Source organism: Myotis lucifugus, unplaced genomic scaffold (assembly GCF_000147115.1).
Source record: "Myotis lucifugus unplaced genomic scaffold, Myoluc2.0 scaffold_26, whole genome shotgun sequence".
Taxonomy (NCBI): domain Eukaryota; kingdom Metazoa; phylum Chordata; class Mammalia; order Chiroptera; family Vespertilionidae; genus Myotis; species Myotis lucifugus.
Window position 1 is genome coordinate 10108977 of NW_005871074.1, and position 25871 is coordinate 10134847.

General features: G+C 37.3%; 1 protein-coding gene across 2 annotated transcripts in view; it reads right to left on the reverse strand.

Annotated features, from left to right (window-relative positions):
- ZMAT4 (zinc finger matrin-type 4) overlaps positions 1-25871 on the reverse strand; it is a 321014-nt gene that overhangs the window by 92791 nt on the left and 202352 nt on the right. Inside the window, exon 5 of one of the 2 annotated variants that reach the window (XM_006086256.3) lies at positions 18688-18915. The exons of the other annotated variant lie outside the window; for it this stretch is intronic. Within the exon in view, the coding sequence (XP_006086318.1) occupies positions 18688-18915 (228 nt within the window). The remainder of the gene's footprint in view (positions 1-18687; positions 18916-25871) is intronic. 2 annotated transcript variants of the gene reach the window in all.

Below are 25871 nucleotides of genomic sequence, written 5' to 3' on the forward strand. Positions count from 1 at the left end.
TGTCAGAATGGCCATCATCAACAAATCAACAAACGACAAGTGCTGAGAGGATGTGAGAAAAAGGAACACTGTGCACTGCTGGTGGGAATGCAGACTGGTGCAGCCACTATGGAAGGCAGTATGGAGGTTCCTCAAAAAATTGGAAATGGAACTCCCATTTGACCCTGTGATCCCACTACTAGGAATATATCCCAAGAAACCAGAAACACCTATCAGAAAGGATATATGTAACCAGATGTTCGTAGCAGCACAATTCACCATAGCTAAGATCTGGAAACAGCCTAAGTGCCCATCAGTAGATGAATGGATTAGAAAACTGTGGTACATCTACACGATGGAATACTATGCTGCTGTTAAAAAGAAGGAACTCCTACCATTTGCAACATCATGGATGGAACTGGAGAGCATTATGCTAAGTGAAACAAGCCAGTCAATGAAGGAAAAATACCACATGATCTCACTCATTCATGGATAATAAAGACCATTACAAACTTTTGAACAATAATAGATACAGAGGCAGAGCTGCCTCAAACTGATTGCCAAACTGCAGTGGGAAGGCCAGAGAGAGTTGGGGGGCAGGAGGGAGGGGAGTAAGAGATCAACCGAAGGACTTGTATGCATGCATATAAGCATAACTAATGGACATAAGACACTGGGGGGTAAGGGAGGGTAGGGGTGTGTCAAGGGCGGGGGGGAAAAAAGGACACTTATGTAATACCCTTTGTAATACTTTTAGCAAAAAATAAAAATTAAAAAAAAAGAAGTAGGTGTTATCTGAGCTTCAGATTTCACTGGCCATCCTGTTATTTTATCTGACAATCCCAGCAGCCATAACTGCATCATGCAGTCCACTGTATTAGTGGGTAAGCATTCAATAATATAGGGCATTACAAAATAATTACCCTGGGCTATCATAGATAACAAGTAGGGGAAAATTTAAACATTCAGTCATCCTTATTAATGTGGCTGAGAGGGACAGTACATATATACAATTAACATGGCTCACAGGAGACTAAAGAAAATGAATATTTTAGTGTATTAAGCTGTCTTATCCTCACTTGACAAAACAAGATCAGCCTTTTAAGACAAATATATCTAGTTAACTCCATTTAGTACCAAGTGAAAGACTTTCCTTCTAAACCTGACACAAAAGCATGTACTTCCTTCATGAGAAAAAACTAGCAAGTTGTGGCAATTTTAGCCTCTCTCAGAAAATTGTTAGAGAGGGCTATTAATATTCTCTTCATTTCCCCATCTAAAGGAGAGCTGAGCTAAAATAAGAGGATTGGGGGCAATGTCTATAATATACTAAGAGATTTAGAGGGAGAGCATTGCTGTGCATATGTTTGGTAGGAGTACAAATGATTTCCATTCTGATGGCTCTGGAAACTTTACATCCAAGCCATATTTCATCAGAGAAAAATGACTGTCCTACTTTCTTGAAAGATATTAAAAGACACCAACATCTTCTCTGGGTAAAAAAAGGTGTGGATGAGCAATGTCAAATCTTATCTACTTACTCTTGTGTTAGACTCCTTGTGAGTGTGTAACTGTCAGGGTGGAAGTGTAGAAATTTGGGGACTTGCTTGGAAATGCCCTTGAGATCATGCTCTATTCTGAGCCATGAAGTGCAGGTGTGAATTTCTTGGCAGCTTTAGAATTCTTGTCCATTTCTTCATGGCTGGTTTCCCAGTTTGTTTAACCAAGAACATACCCACACACTAGATTGGAACTGATCTCAAGCAGTCCAGAAGCTGCACCTTGCCTTCTGTTTTCATTTGGAAATGGAAAAAAGAAAGGAGGCCAAGAACGCTGCCTCATGATGAGTAACAATAGAGGAGTTGCATTAACTGTTTCCATACTGAGAGATACTCTGCCTGCAAAAACTAATATGTATTTAACACTTGGTAAGCCACTATCCCTTGGAAATACATCAGTGACCACTGCTTCCTTGAGACTAACAAGATGGGGATAGTCCATGGATTACTTATTGATTCACTAAACAAATGCTTCTTCAATACATGTCAAGTGCCAGACAATGGGTTAAGTGTTAACAATACAGCGATGAAACAAAGTTCCTGCTGTCACAGAGCTTTCAGTTTAGAGGGAAGAGACGTGTGGATAGGTGATTGGATGGAGTGTAAATCAAGGTTGAGAGTTTTTAGAGGTGAATTTGGGGAGGAATGTAGGAACAGATCTTAAAATCCTTTCCAACAATATTAAGTTTAAACTTTTTCCTAAGGGCAACACTGAGTTTATGGAGGTTTTTAACCAAGGTAATGGTACAATGATATAAGTATTTTATAAAAATGTATTTGGTTGCCAACAGCAGAGGAATGATGAGCTACAGGGCATAGTGGGAATTTGAAAATAAAAGTGGAAAAATATTCTTGAAGAGAAAAAATTTGCTAGGTGAAATTAAAAGGGGAGAAAATCATTCAAAGTAAGCAAGAAACCTATTGTCCAGATCTTGGTTTCTAATATCATTATTTAAAAAAGGGGGAGGGGAACCAGGAAGTCTTTCAGAAATGGCTGAGGCAGAAAATTGATAAGATGAGCCTCAAGCATCTTGTTGTACCAGTAACAAAGTTCAAGTAAAACAAACAAAAATAACAATATTGGGATTATATCAAAGAGACACAGGAGCTAACTTAAGGAGTTCTAAATGGCAAAATCTAGAATCATTGGAACAACAAAATAAATATATCTATGAGTTAATATAGATATAAATAGTAATTAAATAAATAAACAAGGAGAAGAGACAAATCTCCCATACAGAAGAATTCCTAATGATTTATGTAAATACTCCATTCCCAAGAAGGTAGAAGATGACTCCCCCCTCCTTAAGTATGAGCAACGCAGAGAGACTTCCTCTCAAAGAGTACAGTATGACCAACCTGGTCATGAGCCAGGTGTCAAGGTTAACATCAACAGTTAGAAGTCATTTTGATACTGTATACATTTAATATGATGTGATGAAAAACCCATCATCCTTATCAAATCATGAGGATACCACCAATTGGGGGAAGTCTCCAAAATATCTGATAAGTGTCCTCAAAACTGTCAAGATAATAAAAACCAAGAAAAGTCACAGCTAAGAGAAGTCTAAGAAGACATGATTAATAATTATAGTGTAGTATGAGATTCTGAAACAGAAAAAGGACACTGAAGAAGCAGGAGTAAATTATAGACTTTTGTTAAAAGTAATTGTCTCATTACCTGTGGCAAATGTACTTTATATATGTAAGGTGTCTATATATATAAAAGCCTAAGCGACCTTTACTACCAGATGACTAGAAGACCAGCCGGTAGCTATGACATGCACTGACCACCAGGGGGCAGACACTCAGTGCACTCCCACAGCCAATCTCCCATTGCTGGCCAACCTCCTGTGGTCCCTCCCCCTGGCCACCCCTGGGACTGGGAGAGACAGCCCTGATCGCACAGATAGCTGGCCAGGCTGAAGGACCCTACCCATGCACGAATTTGTGCACCAGGACTCTAGTTAATAATGAGAGAAACTAGATGTGGTATATATGAAAGCTCTTTGTACTATCTCAGACAAGGTGAAACTATCTACACCCCAAGCACACAGACTCACAATAAAGTGTTCCTCTGTGGTTCAGATTGACCTAGATGAAAACTAGATGGAAAAATAAAACGCTAGAAGAGACATTGTGCATGACCCAACCCAACACCTTCATTTTAGAGAGAGGAAACTGAAGCTCACAGAGGTGAAGTGAGTCATCAAGGTCCCACAGCTACTTGGTAACAGAGACAGGACCCCACTCTAGGATTCCAGGAGTCCACTTTACTGAATCTTAATGATTCACCAGGATTTGGGGAAACTGTAGTTTCCCCTGAAAGGGTTTATACTGAGTTGCTTTCACATGTTATGGCAAAAGAAATCAAGACGCTTATTTACAAAACAGCAGTGCTTGATAACTCATTTCAAATCATTTAACAGTTTGCCAGCTGGTGTCTGTGAAAAGCTATGCTGCCACTTACTTCCCTGGTCCAATATCTATTTCAGTAAATGTATCATTATTTGTCATATGTTGTAAAAATAGACTCTAAATTCAAGTTATTGCATATTTTTGTTCATTATTCAGGTCTAAGAACCCACTTAGCTAATATAGACGTCATACACACCTTCCGAGTAAAAGATCTGTTTTGGTAAATAACATTTTTATTGGCAGCACATCATCAGCCTCTATATTTCCAAAGAAACCTTTAGTTTTATTGCTACATTTTGTGTGTGTGTTTTAATTAAAGTGGTTTTTTCCAAGAAATTTTCCCATTTCTTACAAGGAAAGATATGTAAATCATTTGGGGATTTTAAATACATCCTGTAAATAATGTTAAAATGCTTGCATTTCCTACTAGCATAGAACTTTCCTGAAGGCAAGGACCATGCCTTCTCCATTATTGCATCCCCAGCATCAAGTACAATGTCTATAACATAACAATCACCTAGTAAGTATTTGTTGAATGGGTGAATAAATGCAGAGAACTTTCTTTCATGTGACATCTATAGGATTGAATTTCTCTAGTTTCCAAAATGTAGCAGTTTTGGAAATGGGCATATAGCCATACAAAGTTTCAGACAGAATTTATCAGGATGCCCGATGCTTCCTTTCTTGCCTCAACCTCAACTATAAAATCCCCATTTTCTTGAGTTAACGTTCACATGAGGTGATAATTGCCAGCAGCAGAATCTATTTGAAAAGTAGATCAAATGTATAAAAGGGCTACACTTTTATTTGTTTCTTTCTTTTCCATATCTCTATACACAAGACACACCGGAGATCATCAAGTAAAAAGCTTTTCACAGCATCTCATTTGCTACAGCAACACAATGCCTGTGGACTTCTTGAAGACAAAAGAATGTGTTCTTTTATATTCCAGGACAGTGTCAGCTTTATATCCCAAGGTTTACCACAATGGCTATTCCCTGGTAAGTGCTCATTAAATATTAGTCAAAATAAGATAGTGAACAAAAACATCAGTAGGTATGCCCTACTTTGAGTAAACCTGACATTTGTTTGGTATCCCTTAATCACAGCTCACAGTCATCTTTGTAGAACCCCATCTATTGCAGAAAATTAGGTCTATCTGTAGCAGTTTTAAAATAAAAGACATTTATGTCTACTTTCTCTTCACAGAGTTAAAGCTATAATTTTAGAAACAAACAAAAGAGTTTCCCATTTGTTACAAGATAGATTTCTTCTGATTTTGCATCTTTTCGCAAACATCCCCTATTTTGTCAAATGATTACACGCCACTAACAAAGCCCCCAGCTATTTAAGATCCAACAAAGCAGATACGTTTCCCTAGAACCTTAGGAAAACACTGTGCTGAGCTCTTGCAAAATACTATCCTAGTTCTTGAGCTTAAACTAAATAATAGAGACCTTCAATCAATACTGATAAAACCTTAGAGCCCTGAGGAAGAAAGATGAATTGTCCAGCAGCTTCACATAATATTGTCAGCTTCCTCAATGTAGCCAAAATTGGCAACTAAAAACAGTTGAGTGGGAATTGGGTGGGAATGTTTTTATGTTGCTTTTGCCCTTTCCTTGGTCAATATTTCACCACGAAGGATACTGGTTCCAAGTATTAAGTTTAGCGCAGTTTCCAATGTATTAGCCAACTCTAAAACTAGAAACCCAAGTTGGTTCCCAGTTCTCTATTTAATGAGTGCACCCAAGATGCATAAATGGAAGCAGAAGTGTGTGTTCCATTTTAAAAGCCACGCTCATCCTTTTTGGAACCTAGTCAGTGATGATGAAGAGCTAACCAAGCTTTTTTAGACAGTGTTCCATTTATTAGCTTCATTAATAACAATAATGGGCAAAAGCCTGTCTCGGTTGAAGAAAAAATTGCCACAGGATGTAAATAAACTATTGTGCGTGTTCATCAACTACATTCCTTGTTGGATTTGAGACCAAACAAAAATTTAAGTTATTACTCATATTACTCATTAAATTTATATTTTGCCATTAGTGTTCCTAAAGCCTTGCCAAGGTGTCTTTGAGAATTCTAATGCTCTGGTTCCTTTTCATTTTGCTGGGGGGGGGGGGGGAGTATGCGGAACAGTACAGAAAGAAATACATCTTTCACTTGTTGTACCCCTCCCCCTACACTACCTCAGTCCCCTCCAGGCCGTCACATAGGCCTCTGCATCAATTCTACCTGGTTTCCTGGCCTCTTGAACCTGCCCACTCCAATCCATCATGCAGTAATCCCCCTAAAGCACAGATGCGACAGGTCATCTCCTTACTCAAAAAACAAATGTCAATGGCTATCAAATAAAGTTCAGCTTTGCTTTACATGCAAGGCTATTTATAATCTGGCTCTAATTTGTTTCCCCAGCTTTGTCTACTTACACATCTAACCCCACTGAACACAACTGCCAATTATGTTCACACTTTTTCTCATTTCTGCAGGCCCTGAGTCATGCTGATTTCTCTTCCTTAAAGCATCTGGTTGAACTACCACTAATTCCAGGTTGGAAATAATTTTTTCTCTATTTTTAGTTCCCAAAGCATTGTATTGGGATGACTCCTAAGCTCCTATTTTTTCATATTTTGTGTTATATTTATTTCAAAGTATGATCTTGTTCTCCTTCCCTGCTCCAGACTTTAAACTCTTTGAGATTAAAGGATGAGTCATAGACATTTTAATGTTCTGTATGACTTCAAAAAAAAAACAGAGCTGGGTGTGTCATAGGTATTTAGTAAATGTGGATGAATGAATGAAGTAAGGAATGAAAATTATCTCTTCTATATCACACTATTTCCCCACTCCAATGATATGACAGGAACATGAGCCATTTAAGCAGTGTAATCAAAGTGTGGGCTCTGAAGATCAGAGTGAGTCTATATGAAACAGCTGAGGTGTCAAAACACATTAAAAATAATAATGCAAAAATAACCAGGTGAAATCTAAGCTGAGCATTCTCTTCTGGCACCTCCTCCCTTACCATTCAATTTAGAATTGTGTTCTATTATTATCATATCTACTAAAAGGTCCTATTTTCTGCTGATTCTTAACTAGATAAAATACATACAACTTTCAGAGATCGAAAATATCAGTACAAGGAATGGACTAATTCTTTTTTAACTTATTAAATGTAATAAAAAATACACCTTACTTGACATAGTAATCTTTTTATCAAGTATCCAACACTAGGAAATGTTCAATCATCTGCTCAAGACTGATAATCCTGACTCTAACATAGATATTGGAGAATCTTAAGTCATTACTCATATTAACTTAAGAGTAAATCCATAGTAAACAGAAGTGAAACCATTCAAATCCCTGGGCATTCATTCAAGACCTTCTATACTGTAGGTGATAAAAGAAAAGTTGAGCCATCCCCTCAAAATACTTGGACAAGACCAACACTGATAATGCCTAATGCCTAACCTTAATGGGATCCACACTTCAGAAGGCTGTTTGGACAGGCTCTGCCTCTACATGGAAGGGCAGCTGACAAGGGTCTCTGGAGGACCAACTGTCCACCAAATTTTGTTGAATTTACATCCAATTTTTTTCTCATTTTGCTCCCTTACTGATATCCTCACCGCTACTACTTTCTTTAGTTGGTATACTTTCTCAGTGGATTAAATTAATTGCCTTAAAATAATCTCCCTGCCTCATGTCTAGTGCCCTTCTACTCAAGCCTTTATTGTTGTCTGTATGTAGAGACTTCTTTCAAAAATAGAAATGCCAGCATGTAATTTTCCTGCTAAAAATCTGCAAATCACTCCTAATAGCCTTTAGGATTAAGTGAAAGTGTTCAGCTCCCACCATGATCTGACTCTTTGCCTCTTCATCTACCTCTCCAATTATTCTCAAACCTGTCACTAAGCTCCAGCCACACTATACAGCCCTACTGTCCCCTGCCCCAGGCATTTGCATAGGCTCTGTCCTCAACCTGCACCTTTGTCCCACTCAGCTGCCTAATCTGGTATCTTCGAGTTGTTCTTTAAGGTTCACCCAACTCCTTTGATCTCCAAGTATGGGAATTCCACTTCATCCTGACACCTTTGCATTTCCAGACTTGAGTAGTCTGGCTCTTTTACTTGCCCAGTTATGCCAGCCTTAACCAATGGTCAGAATCCTCTGTTTTGAAATAAAGTCTCCAGTGGATATTTGTTAGGCCCATTTTCCTGTGAATAAACTGTCCCTAACATGCCTGAATGCACCTTTTGCATTCCTTTTCAATACCCTTGCTGTTCTGTAGGAGCCAGCATGCTGTTCCTGAACTTGATTTCATCCTTAACTAAATATTAAGAATTTTTTGTTCTCCAATCCACCCACCAACTCACTGCCAACAGTATTAAAAAGGCCTATGTCAGTTTTTCTTGCCCTTAAAAAATAAAGAACTCTGGGTATTTTTAGTAATAAAAACCATGAATGAATGATGGACCCCTTAGTAGAAAGTTTTGTACCCTAAAAATCTGCTAGTGGTTTGAGAAATGTGGCCTCAAACAAAGGAAGTAGGTAATAGGTGTCTTCACAGGAATGTCAGAAACAGGACCTGCTCTGGACAGAAGGAAGAGAAGGTTACCTAGGGTAGAAATGAACCAGGCCTTTCAGTAGAGAGAATGTGGAGCATTTGGATTCACAGGTAAGATCAGATGCAAATACGTATTATGCACTTACAATAAATCAAAACATCTTACAGTGACCTATTAGAATCTACAAAAGGTGACCCTATGTAACCCCAGTGTCAATTTTTACACCATTCATTAGCTTCAGGCACTCTGCCTGCTATTAGACCTCAAATGTACCCAGTTCTTTTCCCCCACGGAGCCCTCTGAACTTGCTAGTACCTCGGCTTGGAATAAGCAGGTACTTCTGGAACCTTCCCTTCCTTCAGGTCGCAGTCCAAATGTCAGCTAATCTAAAAGGCTGTCACAAACCATTCCACTTAAAGGAAGTGACATCCCAGCTCTCATTATTTATCATGTCACGCTATCCCTTTCCCTTTAGCCCATGTGATTTATTCGCTGTCTTCCTGAGAACCTTCACCTCACGTTCACTGTAGAATGCCCAGCACACTGTATCTGGTACGCTGTAGGAGTTCAATATTAGCACCATGAATGGAAAATGAACAAATAAACGAAGGAAGGAATCATAGAGGAAATAAAAAAGTGACATAAAGCAAGCTTTCTGCTTTTACAAACTTGAGCTTAAGTCAGCTGATCAGAACTTCTGCTTCTATCATCTCACATGGATATTGGGAGACCATGATCAAGTTATGAACGCAAATTAACTTGGTCCCCAAATCTTTGGAATCTGTTAAGCATATTGGGGTGGCCATGTAGGAAGGGAGTATGGTTGTTGGATTAAGAAAGAATTTTTAAAACTCATGTGGAGATTCTCAAGCAAGCTTCAGGTGGGAAAGGGTACCTTTTCTCTGCAGACCTCAGGCAGGTCCAGGTCTTGAGCAGAGGACCTCAGAGAAACTGTTTTCCATTGGTTTGGTTTTTGTGAGAATAGGTACAAATCACTATTAGCTTTTACTTTAAAAATCTGAAATCCTTGACTTGATTGTTTACTGCCCATACAAAGTCCACCCATCGATGAGATGCTTTTCACTCCAAAGTCTACAGGGGGTGACAGCATAGTGCTTGCCACACAGGTTAGTTGTCTACCCGCATTCTGACTGATTGTAGTGGTTTTTAAATGTCCCCATAGTTTCTGATAATCTCTCTTCAAAGGTGGGGTTTAATTTCTTACCACGCCTTTAATACACTGGCTTTGACTTCTAGCTGATGGAATACCATGGTAGTGATGCTAAGTGACCTTCAAGAATTTAAGAAAAGATAGCTTCCACATGATGCTTTCTTGGATGCCTTGCCCTGTAAGAAGCCAGCCTCCACCTCACAAGCCCATTCAAACCCCAGGGAGAGGCCCATGAGGAGGAAAGCTAAGGTCTCCTGCCAACAGACAGTCCTGAGAGTAAGCCACATTATCTCCCTACTTTTATTTGACTTTTAAAATTTACATATCGTTGCCCTAGCTGGTTTGGCGCAGTGGATAGAGTGTTGGCTGTGGACTGAAGGGTCCCAGGTTCAATTCCGGCCAACGGCACATGCCTGGGTTGTGGGCTTGATCCCCAGTAAGGGGCGTGCAGGAGGCAGCCGATCAATGATTCTCTCTCATCATTGATGTTTCTCTCTCTCCTTCTCCCTTCCTCTCTGAAATCAATAAAGAAATATATTTTTAAAAAAATTTACATATTGTTCTCTTCTTTGTGTACAGTTATACAGGTTTTGATAAGCACAGCTACATAGCCACCATCTTATCAAGGAACAGACAAGTTTCATTACCCCTCCAATTCCCTCTTATTGCCCTTTTGTAGTCCTACACCACCTCTTATTGCCCCCTTCCCTCCCCTGCCACCAACCAGCGCCTGACAACCACTAATCTGTTTTCCAGAATGGGACCACCTTGAAAAGTGGAACTGCTGCTGAGGCCCATATCTCAGCCGCATTGTGATGAGAAAGCTCAAGCCAGAATCACCCAGCCAAGTCAAGCCCAAATTCCCCCACAGAACCTGCAAGACAGGAAATGTCTAGTGTGTTTTTCAGCCACTAAGTTTGGAGGTAATTATTATACTGCAACAGTAGCACTGGCTTCCTTTGAAAACTGTTCATTTTTAACCTAAAAATTCCACTGGTCTTAAAGCAGATCCAGTTCCCAAGTCCCCCTGCACAGGAAACTTAGGTTAATTGAAGGTACAAGAGTGTCACTGAATGATATGACTCTGCTGTCTACTGCCTGAGATGTACCAAAGTCTAAACTAAAGAAAGTGGAACAAAATATGAGACGCCAATCCACTATCACCTGAAAGTCCACAGCAGAAATAATTTAAAAAGTAGAAATCTCTGACTCTGGCATTATGCTTATTTTGAAGGAAGGCTGATCATTCTGACTCACATACCATTTTTTATCATTTGAAGTCCTAGATAAGCTTCCTGGAAATTAATCCCCATTCCTGCTAATAAAGGCAGAAGTTCTATTATAGAGGGAGTAATAAATCTAGTGGCATCTCTAAAAGCTGAATGTGGCTTCTCAATCCCGAACCCTCTGAATAGTCAATATGATTTCTTTGCATTTCTATATTCACTCCAGCTAAGATGAAATCATAAATGTGGGGAAAACTCCTTTATTAAAAGTATGTAGTGTACTTTGCAAAAAAATTCATTCCAAGAAAACTGAGAGTTGACTATGCCTATTCAATGCTTGAGTTCAAACCAACTTTTATACTAATATATAAGCTCAAAAACTCAACTGTTTAAAAGAAAAGAGTTAATTATCAGAGTTCTAGTGAGTCAATAATGAGTCACATATAATCAGGAATCCCAGATCACACCATAACTTAGAAGGGGACAGTCACTTCATTTCTCTGGGCTTCAGAATCCTGCTCTGTAAAATGAAGGGGCATAAAGGATATATGCAGCCCCATGTTCACAGCAGCACAATTTACCATAGCTAAGATTTGGAAACAGCCTAAGTGCTAATCAGCAGATGAGTGGATTAGAGAACTGTGGTACATCTACACAATGGAATACTATGCTGCTGTAAAAAGGAAGGAACTCCTACCATTCACCATTCGCAACAGCATGGATGGACCTGGAGAGCATTATGCTAAGTGAAATAAGTCAGAGAAAGATAAATATCACATGATCTCACTCATTTGTGGAATATAATACACAACATAAACTGATGAACAAAAACAGATCCAGAGAAGCATTGATCAGACTGTCAAACCTCAAAGGGAAGGTAGGGGAGGGTGGGGGGAAGGGAGAGAGATCAACCAAAGGACTTATATGCATGCATATAAGCATAACCAATGGACACAGACACTAGGTAGGTAAGGGCACAATGGGGGGAGTGGGGGGCAATGGGAGGATAAGGACACATATGTAATACCTTAATCAATAAAGAAAAAAAAAGAAGGGACATAATTCAATAATGTTCAATGTTCTTTCTAACACTATCAGTTTATGATGCTCAGCAACATGACATTTTCAAATGAGTTCATTTGCCTGTGTCTTCAAATGAGAATTATACCAGAATAGTCTGATTCAGAGATTCCAACCTTTTTCATCTCATGGCACACATAAAGTAATTACTAAAATTATGCCACACATAAAAAAATACATTTTTTACCAAACTGACATAAGAGGTCTAATTTTGATTGATTTACAAAAAAATAATAATAGTATCTAACTACCCTTTTTACTCCAAAGTTACTTTTTAAAAAATCAGGTGCCTATACTTGTATATAAAGATTTCAGGTACCAAGAATTAACCAATCAAATGTAACCTTATTATGTGATGTGACCAATAAGATACAATTTCATTATATATTTGTGTTCAAGACAAGGCATTCACACTGGATGGCTATTGTTGTGTTGGCTATTGTCATTTTTTTATTTAACAATCTAAGGAAAAAGAGGTCAGTGGCCCCGACTAAATGTCAGGTATTGCATGTTCCAAAAATTCTTGCAGCACACCAGTTGAAAATCACTGGTCTAGTTTCCTCTGAAACAATAAAATGCCTGGATTGTTTCAATCCTAAAAGTTTTAAAAGAATAAATATAATAAAAGTCTGAAAAATGAATCTTTCATTTCCACCTACCCATAATTTCATAATTTACACTGTCATTGTTTCTAAGAAACTGCCTTATATTTGCTGACAAGAAGAATTTAAACCATAAAGCAAACCTCTAAAGTACTTTCTGACCATTAAATTTTATAATTAGATAATTCAACAACTTCTTGTTGTTTTCTACATTGGATTTTATGTTCAGAAAGAGGTGACTGTTTTTCTTGTCAAATTAAAACTTGGAAGTACAAATACCATCTTTTTTTTTAAATGAATACTACTAACATTGAATCCGTAACCAAATTCTGCATATTAATATCTATTTAGACCAATTCCATTTAAAATTATTTGTTATCTTATAAGAATAATTTTTAAAAATATATTTTATTGATTTTTTATAGAGATGAAGGGAGAGGGATAGAGAGGTAGAAACATCGATGAGAGAGAAACATTGATCAGCTTCCTCCTGCACGCCCCCTACTGCGTATATGCCCGCAACCAAGGTACATGCCCTTGACCGGAATCGAACCTGGGACCCTTGAGTCCGCAGGCTGACGCTCTATCCACTGAGCCAAACCGGTTAGGGCAAGAATAATTTTTTTTATTTGACCTGCGCTTTAAGCAAAAGAATGCAAGAATATGAACATTGTTCTATATTTTCTAATGGCTAAATAATATGAATACAAAAAAAATACAAAAAGTGTAACTTTTTTGTACATTTAAGTTATATACAAATAATAGGTAGAAAGTTATGTGGGAGTTACATGATTCAAGGTCAATATACATTTTCTATATATCAGTAACAAACATATACAAATGAAATTTCCAAAATATAACACACTAGTGTTAAACAACATAAAATACTTGAAGAAAATTTTAACAAATATGATTAAAACATTTATACTGACAATTGCAGAACACTATTGATAGAATTAAAAATAAAAAAATAGAGATATAGGATGTTCATGGATTAAAAACTCATTATTATGAAGAATTTAAATAAATTATCTCCAAATTGATCTATAGATTGAACTCCATCCCATTCAATGTTCCAATAAATTTTCTATGTAGAAATTAGAAAGCCAATTATACGATTTATATAGAAATACAAAATATTTAGGACAATCAAACAATCTTTGGAAAGAAGAACAATTCTGGAAAAATTGCACTACCTAATATCAAGATTTCTGTAATGCTAAAAAAAATCACTGGCATAAAGATAGAAAAAGAAATCAATGGAACACAATAGAATGTATAGAAATAGACTCACACATAATCAATATATTTTTAATAAAGGTACCAATGCAATTCAATGAGGAAAAGAAAACATTTTCAACGAACTTGCTGTAATAACCTAGTAAATGTATGAAAACAAAATGAATTTCAAAACCTATCTGAAATAATATATAAAACTTAATTTGGGAGAGGGACTAGATGAAAAAAGGTGACGGGATCAGCCAAAGAATATACATGCATAACCCATAGACACATAACTTGTGGTGTTGGCCAGAGGGAGGGGGTGCAGAGGGGGCTAGGGCTGGGTGGAGGTAGGCAAAGCGGGGAGGGGGGAAAAAGGACATTTGTAATAGTGTAAACCAATAAAATAAAGTTTAAAAAACTAATTTGAGATACCTCATAATCATAGATGTAAAAGCTAAAATAATGAAATTTATAAAAGAGAACATACAGAATGCCTTTGATCATGAGTGTAGACAAAGATTGTTTAGATAGGGCACGAAAATAATAATCACAAGAGAAATAAGGAGATAAAGTAGACTTCCATAATTTAAATGTCTGCTCACCATATATTCTATAAGAAAATAAAGAGCCAAGTCACTGTCTAGGAGAAAAACATTAGCAATGCATATATCTGACAAAGGATTATATTGATAATATGTGAAAACCTTCTACCTACTATTCAATAATAAAAAAGGCAAACAACCAAATTTTGAAAAATAAAGACAAAAGACATGAACAAACACTTCTCAGAGGAATATACACAAATGCCCAATAAGCACATTTTTAAAAGTGCTTGACATGTTGGTCAATTAGCAAACACAAATTAAAGCAATAATGAAATACTCTCCTACACTCAGGAGAGTGGCCAAAGCATAAAGACTGACAAAAAGAAATGTTGGTGAGAATATGGAATTCATATAGAGTAGAGTAGTTTCCTCTTATTTGTGGGAAATATGTTCCAAGAACCTCTATTGGATGCCTACAACCACAGGTAGCACCAAACCCTATATGTGTGTACATACCTATGATAAAGTTTAATTATAAATTAGGCAAAATAAGAGATTAACAACAATAAGTAACAATAAAATTGAACAATTATAACAATCTACTGTAATGAAAGTTATGTAAATGGCTTTGAGGCCAGAATTAAGTAAAATAAGGGTACTTGAACGCAAGCACTGTGATACCACAATAGTCTATCTGATAACCTAGATGGCTACAAATGGGCTAAGGGGGCTGGGAAGCTTCACAGGGTGGGCATGCTAAACAGAGATGAGTCACGTCCCTGTCAGGAATGAGCGGGATGGCACAAGATTTCATCATGCTACTCAGGGTAGCACACAATTTAAAATATATGAATTGTTTATTTCTGGAATTTTCCATTTAATATTTTCAAACTATGGCTTACCGTGGGTAACTGAAACCAGGGAAAGTGAAACTGTGGATAAGGGGAAACTACCGTATGTTTCTTTTAAGAATGCAAAATAATGAAGCTACATTGAAAAAAAAACACCTGGCAGTTTCTTATATAGTTAAAAACATCCAATGTATGGCCCACAAATTCTACTCCTAGGAATTTACCAAGAGAAGTAACAATATATGTTGACAAAAAGTTAAAAAAATGTTCATGTAAGTTTTATTCTAAATAGTACCCCCCCAAAAAAAAATTAAGAGGAGAATGGATATTAAAACTGTGGGATTTGGGGTAGAATACACTCTGTAATAAAGAGAAAAGGGATACTCTGCTTTATATGCACCAAGTGGATACCTTTCAAAAACAATAAGCTATGCAAGAGAAGCTAGATACACAAAAAATACATACTTTCTGCTTCCATTCTATGAGGTTTTAGAATCGGCAAAACTAATCTATGGTGAAAAAATGAGAAAAGTGGTTCCCTGGAGTGGGAGGTTAGGATTGACTGGAAAGGGGCACATGGGGATTTCTCAAGATGGAGAAACTGTGTATTTTGACAGGGGTGTGATTACACAGGTGTTTGCATTGTTAAAACTCTGAACTATAACACTTAATGCCTCCTCATGTGACAATATGTAAAATATACATTTTTAAATTAGAGGAAAATATCATAAATAATTTCCTGTAAAAATTATTCAATCAGGATCCTTTTAGAAATGAAAATGATTGCCATATTAAGAATGTAGGATTTTAGGTGATTTTTAAATTTTGGATTTTTTGGGGGGGTTATTTATTCAGCAATTATGAGTACCTACTATGTGGCTGCCACTGTTCTAGGTGTTTTGACAACATCTAGGTGAGCAAAACAGATAGAGATGCCTACTTTCAAGTTGATAATAATCTATAGAGGGAAGTAGGGTGAAAAATAGATTATTAGGAAAACCATAATACACAAGTAAATGTACTATTTAAAAAACTGAGACGTGCTGAGAAACAAAGTCTGTGATACTGCCATATGATGTCCAACTGCTTGACACCATTTTTAAAAAGTTATGGTTATGCTTTTATTAACTGATTAGCACTTTTGTCCTTACTAATTGATTAATCATGTATTAGAAGCACTCCAGAAATAGGGATATGTGTGTGTGTGTGCGTGTGTGTGTGTGTGTGTGTTTTAAAATGTGCTGAGTTATCATCATTGTTTTATTCCTCAAGCTTTTGCAATATTTAATGCCTGAATAAATCTATATCAAGATGTCACCTGGGGTAGGTAAGAGGGTTGGTTTCAAGGACACTGTGTTCAATGCTAATCACATTTCACGTGGTACCAAGTCATAGTGCAGCTCTTTTTGTCTTCTGTATAAAAGACAAGCTGCTCAAATATAACAGAATTCAGGCGCCCAAGTCATTAAGATGTGGCTGTACATAAAAGATGCAGCACTGATAATTCAAAATTGACAAGAAGAATCTGCTCTAGGAATAATTCTTCTCTAAGTCAGACTATCTGGCACAGAACATGCATAAAGCCCTAGTTTTCTCCTTCAGTGCCCTGCCGTGAAAGAGTCACCGAGCCAGCTTGTTATCTGCCAGTACAGTGAGTGGTGGAGGCCTTCAGCTATGGAGAGACTCCTTCTGTCTTTTTTCACAAGTCATAGATTGAGAACATAAGAAATCCCCCAACAAAAAGCAATAATAACAACAGTTGAAAAGTTTCTGCAATGAGACTATTCAACTTAGAAAAATATTAAGGCCCGTGTTGTTTTTCTTCAGCTAGAAAACATACACATAAGTAAAGTATTGTTCGCTCTTATTTGTCATTTTTAATCACATATCTTGGAATAATCAGGTTCTGTATATGTGCTAATGGACTTCCAATCAAGTTCTGTGTATGTACTAATGGACTTCCAATCTTAAATACATGCGTCATCAGAGGATTCAGAAGAACATGCTTATTTGCCAGCTAACTGCTTCTGTTCCCCTGCCTCTTTGCCTGCACATATATAATGCTGCTCACACGGAATTCTGCTGAAATGCTACCCACTTTTCTAGTTCCAAATCAAGTCCCTTTCCTTGGGGGAGTGTTCCTCACCAATATCATCAGAAGTGCCCTGTCCCTCCTTTCAGCTCACACAGCATGATTCTGTTCCACTTACTTGGTCTAGAATTGTAACAGATAATTTCCTGACTACAATCATCCCTCTCGGAGGCTCATAGCCTGGTTGGGGGATAATCAGAATTGTAGGCTCTACACACAGAACCCAATTTCAATCTAGGTTACATTTGGAAAATTGATTTGTAAACGTTGTTATTACAGCGCTGACCATGCCCTGGCCAATCCATAAAAGCTTATCACACTCAAACAACATCTGACGTATATTGTCAATAGCACCCTTCACATAATTGTTTTCTGAGAAAATGCATTTTCTCAGAAAAACATATATGTGATTTTGTTCTACACTGTCAACATTAAGCTGATTAAAAATGTGTAGGTGATCAAAAATGCTTAAATGGTTATTGATGATGAAATATTCTATAAAGTCCCACAGATTGGTATATGGCCTCCTAAGAAATCCACAGGATTAATCTTCACCCTACAGTTTCCAGTTTTCTGCTCAGCAGCTGCTGGGAAACCTTAGCAGTTCTCAACCTGTGGGTCGCGACCCCTTTGGCGGTCGAACGACCCTTTCACAGGGGTCACCTAAGGCCATCCTGCATATCAGATATTTACATTACGATTCATAACAGTAGCAACATTACAGTTATGAAGTAGCAACGAAAATAATTTTATGGTTGGGTCACAACATGAGGAACTGTATTTAAAGGGCCAGAAGGTAGAGAACCACTGCCTTAGATGAACTTTGAATGTTGCATGGTTTCCATCAATTAAGAAAATACCTGTCAAAATGGGGTGGGATCACTGGTATTGACTATAACATGGCACACAGCACACCTTGCATCAATTTCAAGGATATTCCTATTAAAGGGGCTTGGGTTTGCTTTAAGCCATCAAAGGAAGTCAATGTATTGTCCTGTTTTGGCTGAATTCATAATAGCACAAAATGTTAAAATAAGATCATGCTATTTGGCCTTTTTAGCATCTTCTCTCATACTGCTCATGTACAAAGCACTCATTAGAGAAGGTGTTTAAAGATAAAGCAGAAGAAAAAATATCTGGCTTATGGATGGGTGGCTTTGATCTGAAAAAATAGTCAATAAAAACAGGGAAATAAACTCTTTGAAACAAAGGGGATCACAAAAATTGAGCTAATTTTCTGCTCATTTCCTTTTTCTTCTATTCCTTTGGATGAGTCTACTTAATAAGAATAATCATGCCAATTTGTGAAAACACAAACCTTTCTCTGAAAGCCCAGTTCTGGGGTAGAAATTAGCAGAGTTTCTCTTACCTCGTAGTTCCCCCATATCCAGAGTTGTCCCAAGTTGTTCTAATAAAGCAACTCTTGCCGCATTCTTTTTGTGTTTCTTCCCATCATAATGTTGCTGGGCCATCAGGGGATTATTAAACCAGGCTGCACAGAGCCCACAGTACCTGTCTGAATCTCTTCTTTGATAGGGAGATGTGACCACCGGAGCAGTGTCCACCCTCGGAGGCTTAAGTGAGCTCAGGGGGGTTGCTGTGGAGGCAAACAACCAGAGAGAAGTACAAGACAGGTTAGTACACTTGTCCTCAGTCTCTGAAGGTGGAAGAATCTCATGTTCATTGTAAAGCTCAAAAATCCAAGAGTTTATTGAGGCAGAACAATAATCTATGCCAGCCTTTGTTTTTGAACGTGGGATACAACTGAAAATCCTAATAGTTCAGGAGATCATTCCTTATAAAGAAAGAAAGATTTTTTAAACAAACTCTTGGAGATAGGGAGTGATCTGCTAATCAAATTGAAGCCAAACTCTGAAGCAAATATTGAATGATCATGACTTGAAATATTCTGAATGAATGAATGAGATATTTATGTCATAAGTAGAAATCACCAATAAATAAAGGATTTGCCCGAGTGATAGCAAATCTTTCAGTGATATGGACTGTGCCAATTGACAAAATCGTGCTAATTTTACTGTAAGTTACTTCTGTTTACTGTGACAGCTTATTTTCAATTTATACCTGCTAACATTGATGTTGAAAGTACATTTTTTAAGATCAAAAGACTAACACTGTGGTTAGAGCACATGTTGCTTCTCTAAACTGAAAAGGCATATGTCACTATTCTGAGATTCCAGTCCTAGCTATTAATTTAACACATTCCATTGTGAACTATAGTTATTTTTGGTCCAGAAAAAAATGAACCCAACTTGATGTTTACTAGCAGAAAGTAAGTAAATAAATAAATAAATAAATAAATAAATAAATAAATAAATAAATAACTTCTTACTGCATTATACCATGTCCGTTGCTTTTGGCCTCATAATAACGACTCAGATTATTGTCTCATTTCCCTGATGATGGACTTCAGAGACACCAAATGATTTACTAAAAGTGAGATAACCAGTTATGGTAAAGGTAGGACTCCAAACCAAATCCTTTGTTTCCAAGACCAATTTTCCTTTTGCTACCCCTAAGGACTCTTTTCATACTTTTTGTTAAGCAAAGAGATTTGTTTTTCTAGACCTCAGTCATCTATTTTATATAGGATTTAATTTAACTAAGGGGAAAACTTCTGATCCAAATATTTTGATGAAATGTAAATTCTCACATAGCCCATCAGTCATAATGTCATGCAGTAGTACTTTCTGCTTGTTCTTTCCCTCTGTGATTCGGAGGGCAGCTGAATGTCATTCAAGGAAAAGCTGAGATATCGAAGCTCAATAAAAAGGTAAGCAACCACGTAATTAACCCTCCAAGCTTTCAAATAATTTTGTGCAAACTTTTATATTTTTAGATTAAATAACTGATAAAGAAATAAATATTTGCTGAATGACATTTTAATTCAAGAAATGCCCACAGTGTAACAATATCTCAAGAAAGTATTTTCCTCTCTATCCAGAGATTTCATCAGGTAAGAATGTTTTAACTAGCTTGGATGAAACATTGGTATTATTTCTCTAAGAGAAATAAGGACTTAGAGAAATAATACTTCTTTTAAAAGTTCATTGCCAGATTTAGTCATAAATCACTATGTGAAACTAAAGCTCTAACGTGGGCCTTACCATCCTAGCAGTCACCCAGTATCATTCTGCTGTGACTTAGAAATTCTAATAAGAAGCTGCAAATACGCAGTTGACCTGCACGGGAAAGGACTTCTATCCACTTTTCTGAAGGAAATTAGATTTTGCTTCCAAAGTTTCCTGCATCCTTATCAATTTTTGAGAATTTATAGCTGCCTGTTGTTTTCAATGACAACAGAAAACATATCAAATGTTTGCAATCTGAATGAATGTTGACTCTTGAAGCATAATTTACTTCCCTCTAAACTGGGCCCAAAAAAAACATTTCAGAGTCAAATTTATCAATTGATACTTTATGCACCACATTCTAGCAGGAGTGATGCACAATAGAATATTTGTCAAATAAGATAGTAATCTTATCTTGCATTTAAGAGTGTAGTTTGATGCCGCATCTGTACTATAGCTTCTCCCTCTTTAATAATTCTGTTCTCTGTATAGGCCCAAAATTTAATTTTCTTATGATTTGTTTCCAACTGTCTTCACCAATCTCAATTCAGTTTATATTTCATATAAAGGCAAAACTAAGCAGTATGAGGGGAATGAGAAGATCTTTGAGTCAAAGTATGGACTGAAGGTTGAGTTGGACTCCCCGACCACTGAGCTGTGTGACCCACCTGCCAGTCTACATAGAAGTAGGAGTGGCCTATTTCTATGTATTTCAGAGAAGGCAAATATGCACATCATTCTAGAAATTTTACTTTCAAACAGGAAGCCATCTACTCTGATTTTTTTTATCATGGCATCCAGACGTCACTCCAAGCTTCTGGCCTGGTACCAACCACTCTAGTTTGCCTACGACTGTGAGGGTTCCCAGGATCTTTCAAGTGCTAGTCCTGGGAAAACTGGAATGAGTCGGTCACCCAGGTTGTGGGTTAGACATGATTGAACATCACTGTGGAGAAACAGGAGTTAGTGAAAAGTTTGGCAAAGATTATTCAAGAGCCTAGAGCAGGTGCACTTTCAACCAAGCAGAGAGGACCCACCAATAGATTTCAAAGCTTCACTTGTCAGATCACCAAGCAGGTGTCCTTAGCCAGATTAGGGGGTAACACAGTCAGCAGACAATGGGATTCTCACCTACCTATCTATCTTCTGAACCAGGGACATACACCTGGGGCTTCTACTAACATTCCCTTCTCTCTCTCTCTCTCTCTCTCTCTCTCTCTCTCTCTCTCTCGGTTTTAGAATAATGAAAATTATCCCATTCTCAGAAAGGATTTGGGAACTTTTGAACTAATTTAAGGAATTTACTCATTTGAAAGGATGTGGTTTTCTCACCTAAGGCATCCATATCCATAATACAAATTAACCTAAGTTGTGTGATATTCTGCAATTAATACATTATATCTATTTCATGTATTTTCTTTAGTTGCCCTCAAATTTAGCTTGAAGTTTGGGGGGGGTAAATCAATTAGTATTAGGCCCCCTAATAAAAAGCAGCAAAGGAAATAGCAAAGACCAGATCTTGGGACTGGAAGACCAACACTGTATTTCACTGTCAACTAGTTTCCTGTGATGCTCAGGAAGCAACAGGCCGAATAAACATACAGATAAACTGTAGAGTCAGAACGCATTTTCTAGGCTTCAACACCTGTTCTCAGTGGGGATTACTTGGAAATATGCACTGTCTCTAAAATAATTTTTCTGATTTCTAGTCCCTCTGATAAACTGCCGTCCCCTCCTCTGTTTTTCCTACCCTAAATCAAAATAACAATGACAGTAGGAATTCTTCAGCAAGTATCACTGTTTTTTCTGCAAATGCTGTTAAGAGTTCAATTTGACTGGGTCAGTCATTGCTGGCCTGAGGAGACAGCTGTCAGTGTAGATTGACAACTCAGTTTCCAAACAGGCCCACGTTTCCTGCAGGAAAACGCTCAACGCAAACTGTGCAAAGTCTGGGCTCAAAGCAGATTTTCTTTGTATCTTTCACAGAGGATGTGTAGATGGCAGATACTCAAAAATCATGTGAAGAATTAATGAAAAAAAATACTAGTGAATTTCAGTAAATATCAACTCAGGGGATTTTTATGTTTTAATAAATATGAAAGCTAAATTTTGAATCTTTAATGGTTTCATTAAAACTTATTTTAAGGGATTAAAAATAAATTAGATGAGCCCAACCTGCATGGCTCAGTGGTTGAGCATTGACCTATGAACTAGTAGGTCACAGTTTGATTCCCCCTCAGGGCACATGCCTGGGTTGCTGGCTTGATCCCCAGTGGGGGGGCATGCAGGAGGCAGCCAATCAATAATTCTCTCTCATCATTGATGTTTCTCTCTCTCTCTCTACTTCTCTCTCTCTCTCTCTCTCTCTCTCTCTCTCTCTTTCCCTTTCTCCCTGAATTTAATAAAAATATATTTTTTAGCCCTAACCGGCTTGGCTCAGTGGATAGAGCATCAGCCTGTGGACTCAAGGGTCCCGGGTTCGATTCCGGTCAAGGGCATGTACCTTGGTTGCAGGCACATTCCCAATGGGGAGTGTGCAGGAGGCAGCTGATCGGTGTTTCTCTCTCATCTATGTTTCTAACTCTCTATCCCTCTCCCTTCCTCTATGTAAAAACTCAATAAAATATATTTTTTTAAAAATATATTATTTAAAAAAAGAGAGAAATAAATTAAATGATAAATTAAATATATTATGCACATCTATACTCTGAAATACCAGGCAGTAATAAAAAATCTGTGGTGTGTGTTTTTTGTTTTTTTTGAAATGTTTGGGATATAAAGTAAATTAAAAGATATGGTTTAGCCCTGGATGGTATGGCTCAGTTGGTTGAGCATTGTTCCATGCACCGAAGGGTTGCTGGTTCGATTCCCAGTCAGGGCACATGCCTAGGTTTGGCCTTGATCCCCAGTCAGAGTGGCCGATTGATGTTTTGCTCTCACATCAATGTTTCTCTCTCCCTCCCTCTCCCTTCTGCTCTCTCTAAAAATCAAGAAAAAATCTTTTTAAAATGATATGGTTTACTAGTATATGTAGGGTATAAACCAAATTACTTATTAAATTATACAAACACATGCAACTATACGTAAAGACTAGAAGGCCATAAATGAAAATCTTAGCAACAATTGTTTCTAAGCTGTGGATTCTGGGTGATTCGTTTTATACTCATAAATATATACTCATTGCTGCAGAGGGAGAACATTTATATTTTATCACTTACATATGGGTCATATTTCATGCTAACTTATTTTAGTGCAAAGTCTAGACAAGATGCTTAGGGGACTGTGGTGCCACAACTAGGTCTTAAATTAAATCTCAGAAGATTTTATTTGCAATGATTTATTTATTAATTTATTGTTGATTTGGGGGAGAAATTGGCTGGGAAAATGCTGGCTTAGTCAGAATATGATATGAAAGACCCTATTATATCGCCTACTTTTCCAAAAGATACAGGGAAAAGCCATTTCTCCACTGTATAGCAGATCCAAAAATGGCTCTAATTATTATGATAAAATAAAGAATCTCTCTTTCTTCTCATATGATATGCTTGGAAGTAAATCCTGTTATCCAAGGCTATAAGAGGGGGGAAAAAGCATGTGCTATTTTTTCTATGCCATAAAGGAAATTAAATAAATTTCCCATGCTCCAAAGTATGTGCCATTAAACACTTCCAGAGAGTAAACAAAGATGAGATGACCTAACGGAAACATCATCCCAACTCAATTTTGTATCAACACTGTAAATATAATCAATCCATTAACAGGAATTGCTTTCTCTCTCACACTAAATATATATATCATCAGTCTTCATTAATATAGTATTCATAGATCATTGATTTTCATTAATATAGAATAATTCCCTATAGTTTCAGCCGCTGATTAGATTCTAAACATCTTAAGTATGCCTGTTTTCTGCAGAATCCTAATCTTTTGAAAATATGCCATTAAATAGAACTTTAGAAGAGATAAAAGTCATTTTCTAAGTTTCTCATTTTTAATGGGAAATATTTCATTTTTAATATTTTTTGGCTCTATTTATTTGTTTACTTTTTAAAAAATTTGAAGTAATTTTAAATTTACTGAAAATATGCAAGAATAGTGCAAAGAACTTATCTGTACCCTTCCCTCAGGCCCCAGATTGTTAATACTTTGCCATATGTGCTTCATCATTCTCTCTGTCTCTCCCATCAACTTTTATACACACACATAGGGAGTCACACATATAAATGAACCCAAAGGCTATGCTGCTCTCCATTCTTCTATTCATTGAAAACAGAGAGACAGAATGTAAGATTCACAAGAATAAGAATCCTTATCTGTTTTCCTCACTGATGTATCTCAGATGCTCAGAACTGAGCCTGGTACATAGCATGTGCTAAAAAAACCACACAACCAAAACTCTTGTTGAATGAGGGGAGCAGTTAATTCTCCCAAAAGCTATCCATGTAAGAGAAGGAATCATGGTTTTACATTAGAACATCCAGCTAGTATGATACGGTAGCACCCTTTCTGTATCTTTAAAACAGCTGTTACATTGTGGATATACATACATACCTCATTTTATTACACTTTGCTTTATTTCACTTCACAAATATGGTGTGTTTTTTTTACAAATGGAAGGCAAGACCCTCCACCAGCAAAAGATTGCTTCTCATTTTATTGCCATGCTTGTTTTATTGAGGTGGTCTGGAACTGAAGTGCAATATCTCTGAGATTTGTCTGTAGTTTGTTCATGGCATTCCGTCTTCAAACAATATTCAGTTAGGGTGCTTTACTCCCTCTGAGTTCAGTGTCAAAAATTTGGCTATGGCCAAACAGTTCCCAAACTCTGCACAGAAGTGCACTGAAATGATGCAATGAATATACAGGAGATCCCTAAGATATTTTAAAATTCTGAGGAAAGGATAGCTACATCTCTCAGACACCATGGGAACCGCTATCTCCAGGTAGTTGAGTTTCAATATGAGATGCTCCAATGAGTTAATTTCCCTGTGAAGCTGGATTATTGAAGGCTGCTGTGTTATTCCAATTCATCCAGCCAATAAATGAGGAACAGGAAATAAAGGTGACAACGTCCCATCTAATTTCAAGATTTGAGAAGTTAGGCAGTGCCCAATATGATTGCTTAAGGAGGAAATACAAATATTAAATTTTCTTTCAGTATATGTATACTATGTTTTCAGACGGCTGCTAAGTTATTAGGACATAAACACTTATTAAGTTGTCTGGACACTAACAGTTATGACATCATCCTACTATAGGATGTTTGAGCAAGAATCGATGACCTGCTAATTGGGTGCTCCCAGAAATGCCTTTTCCCATAAACCTCAGACAAGAAGCAGAGCTTCAAAAGAGCAGAGTAGGTTTCCCTGCCAGGGACTCATGACTCACTGCCACCCCAGTGCCCACCCCAGCAGGTGTCATCCTTAGACTAGTGAGCTGGAGGGCATCACCCAGATCACAGGCA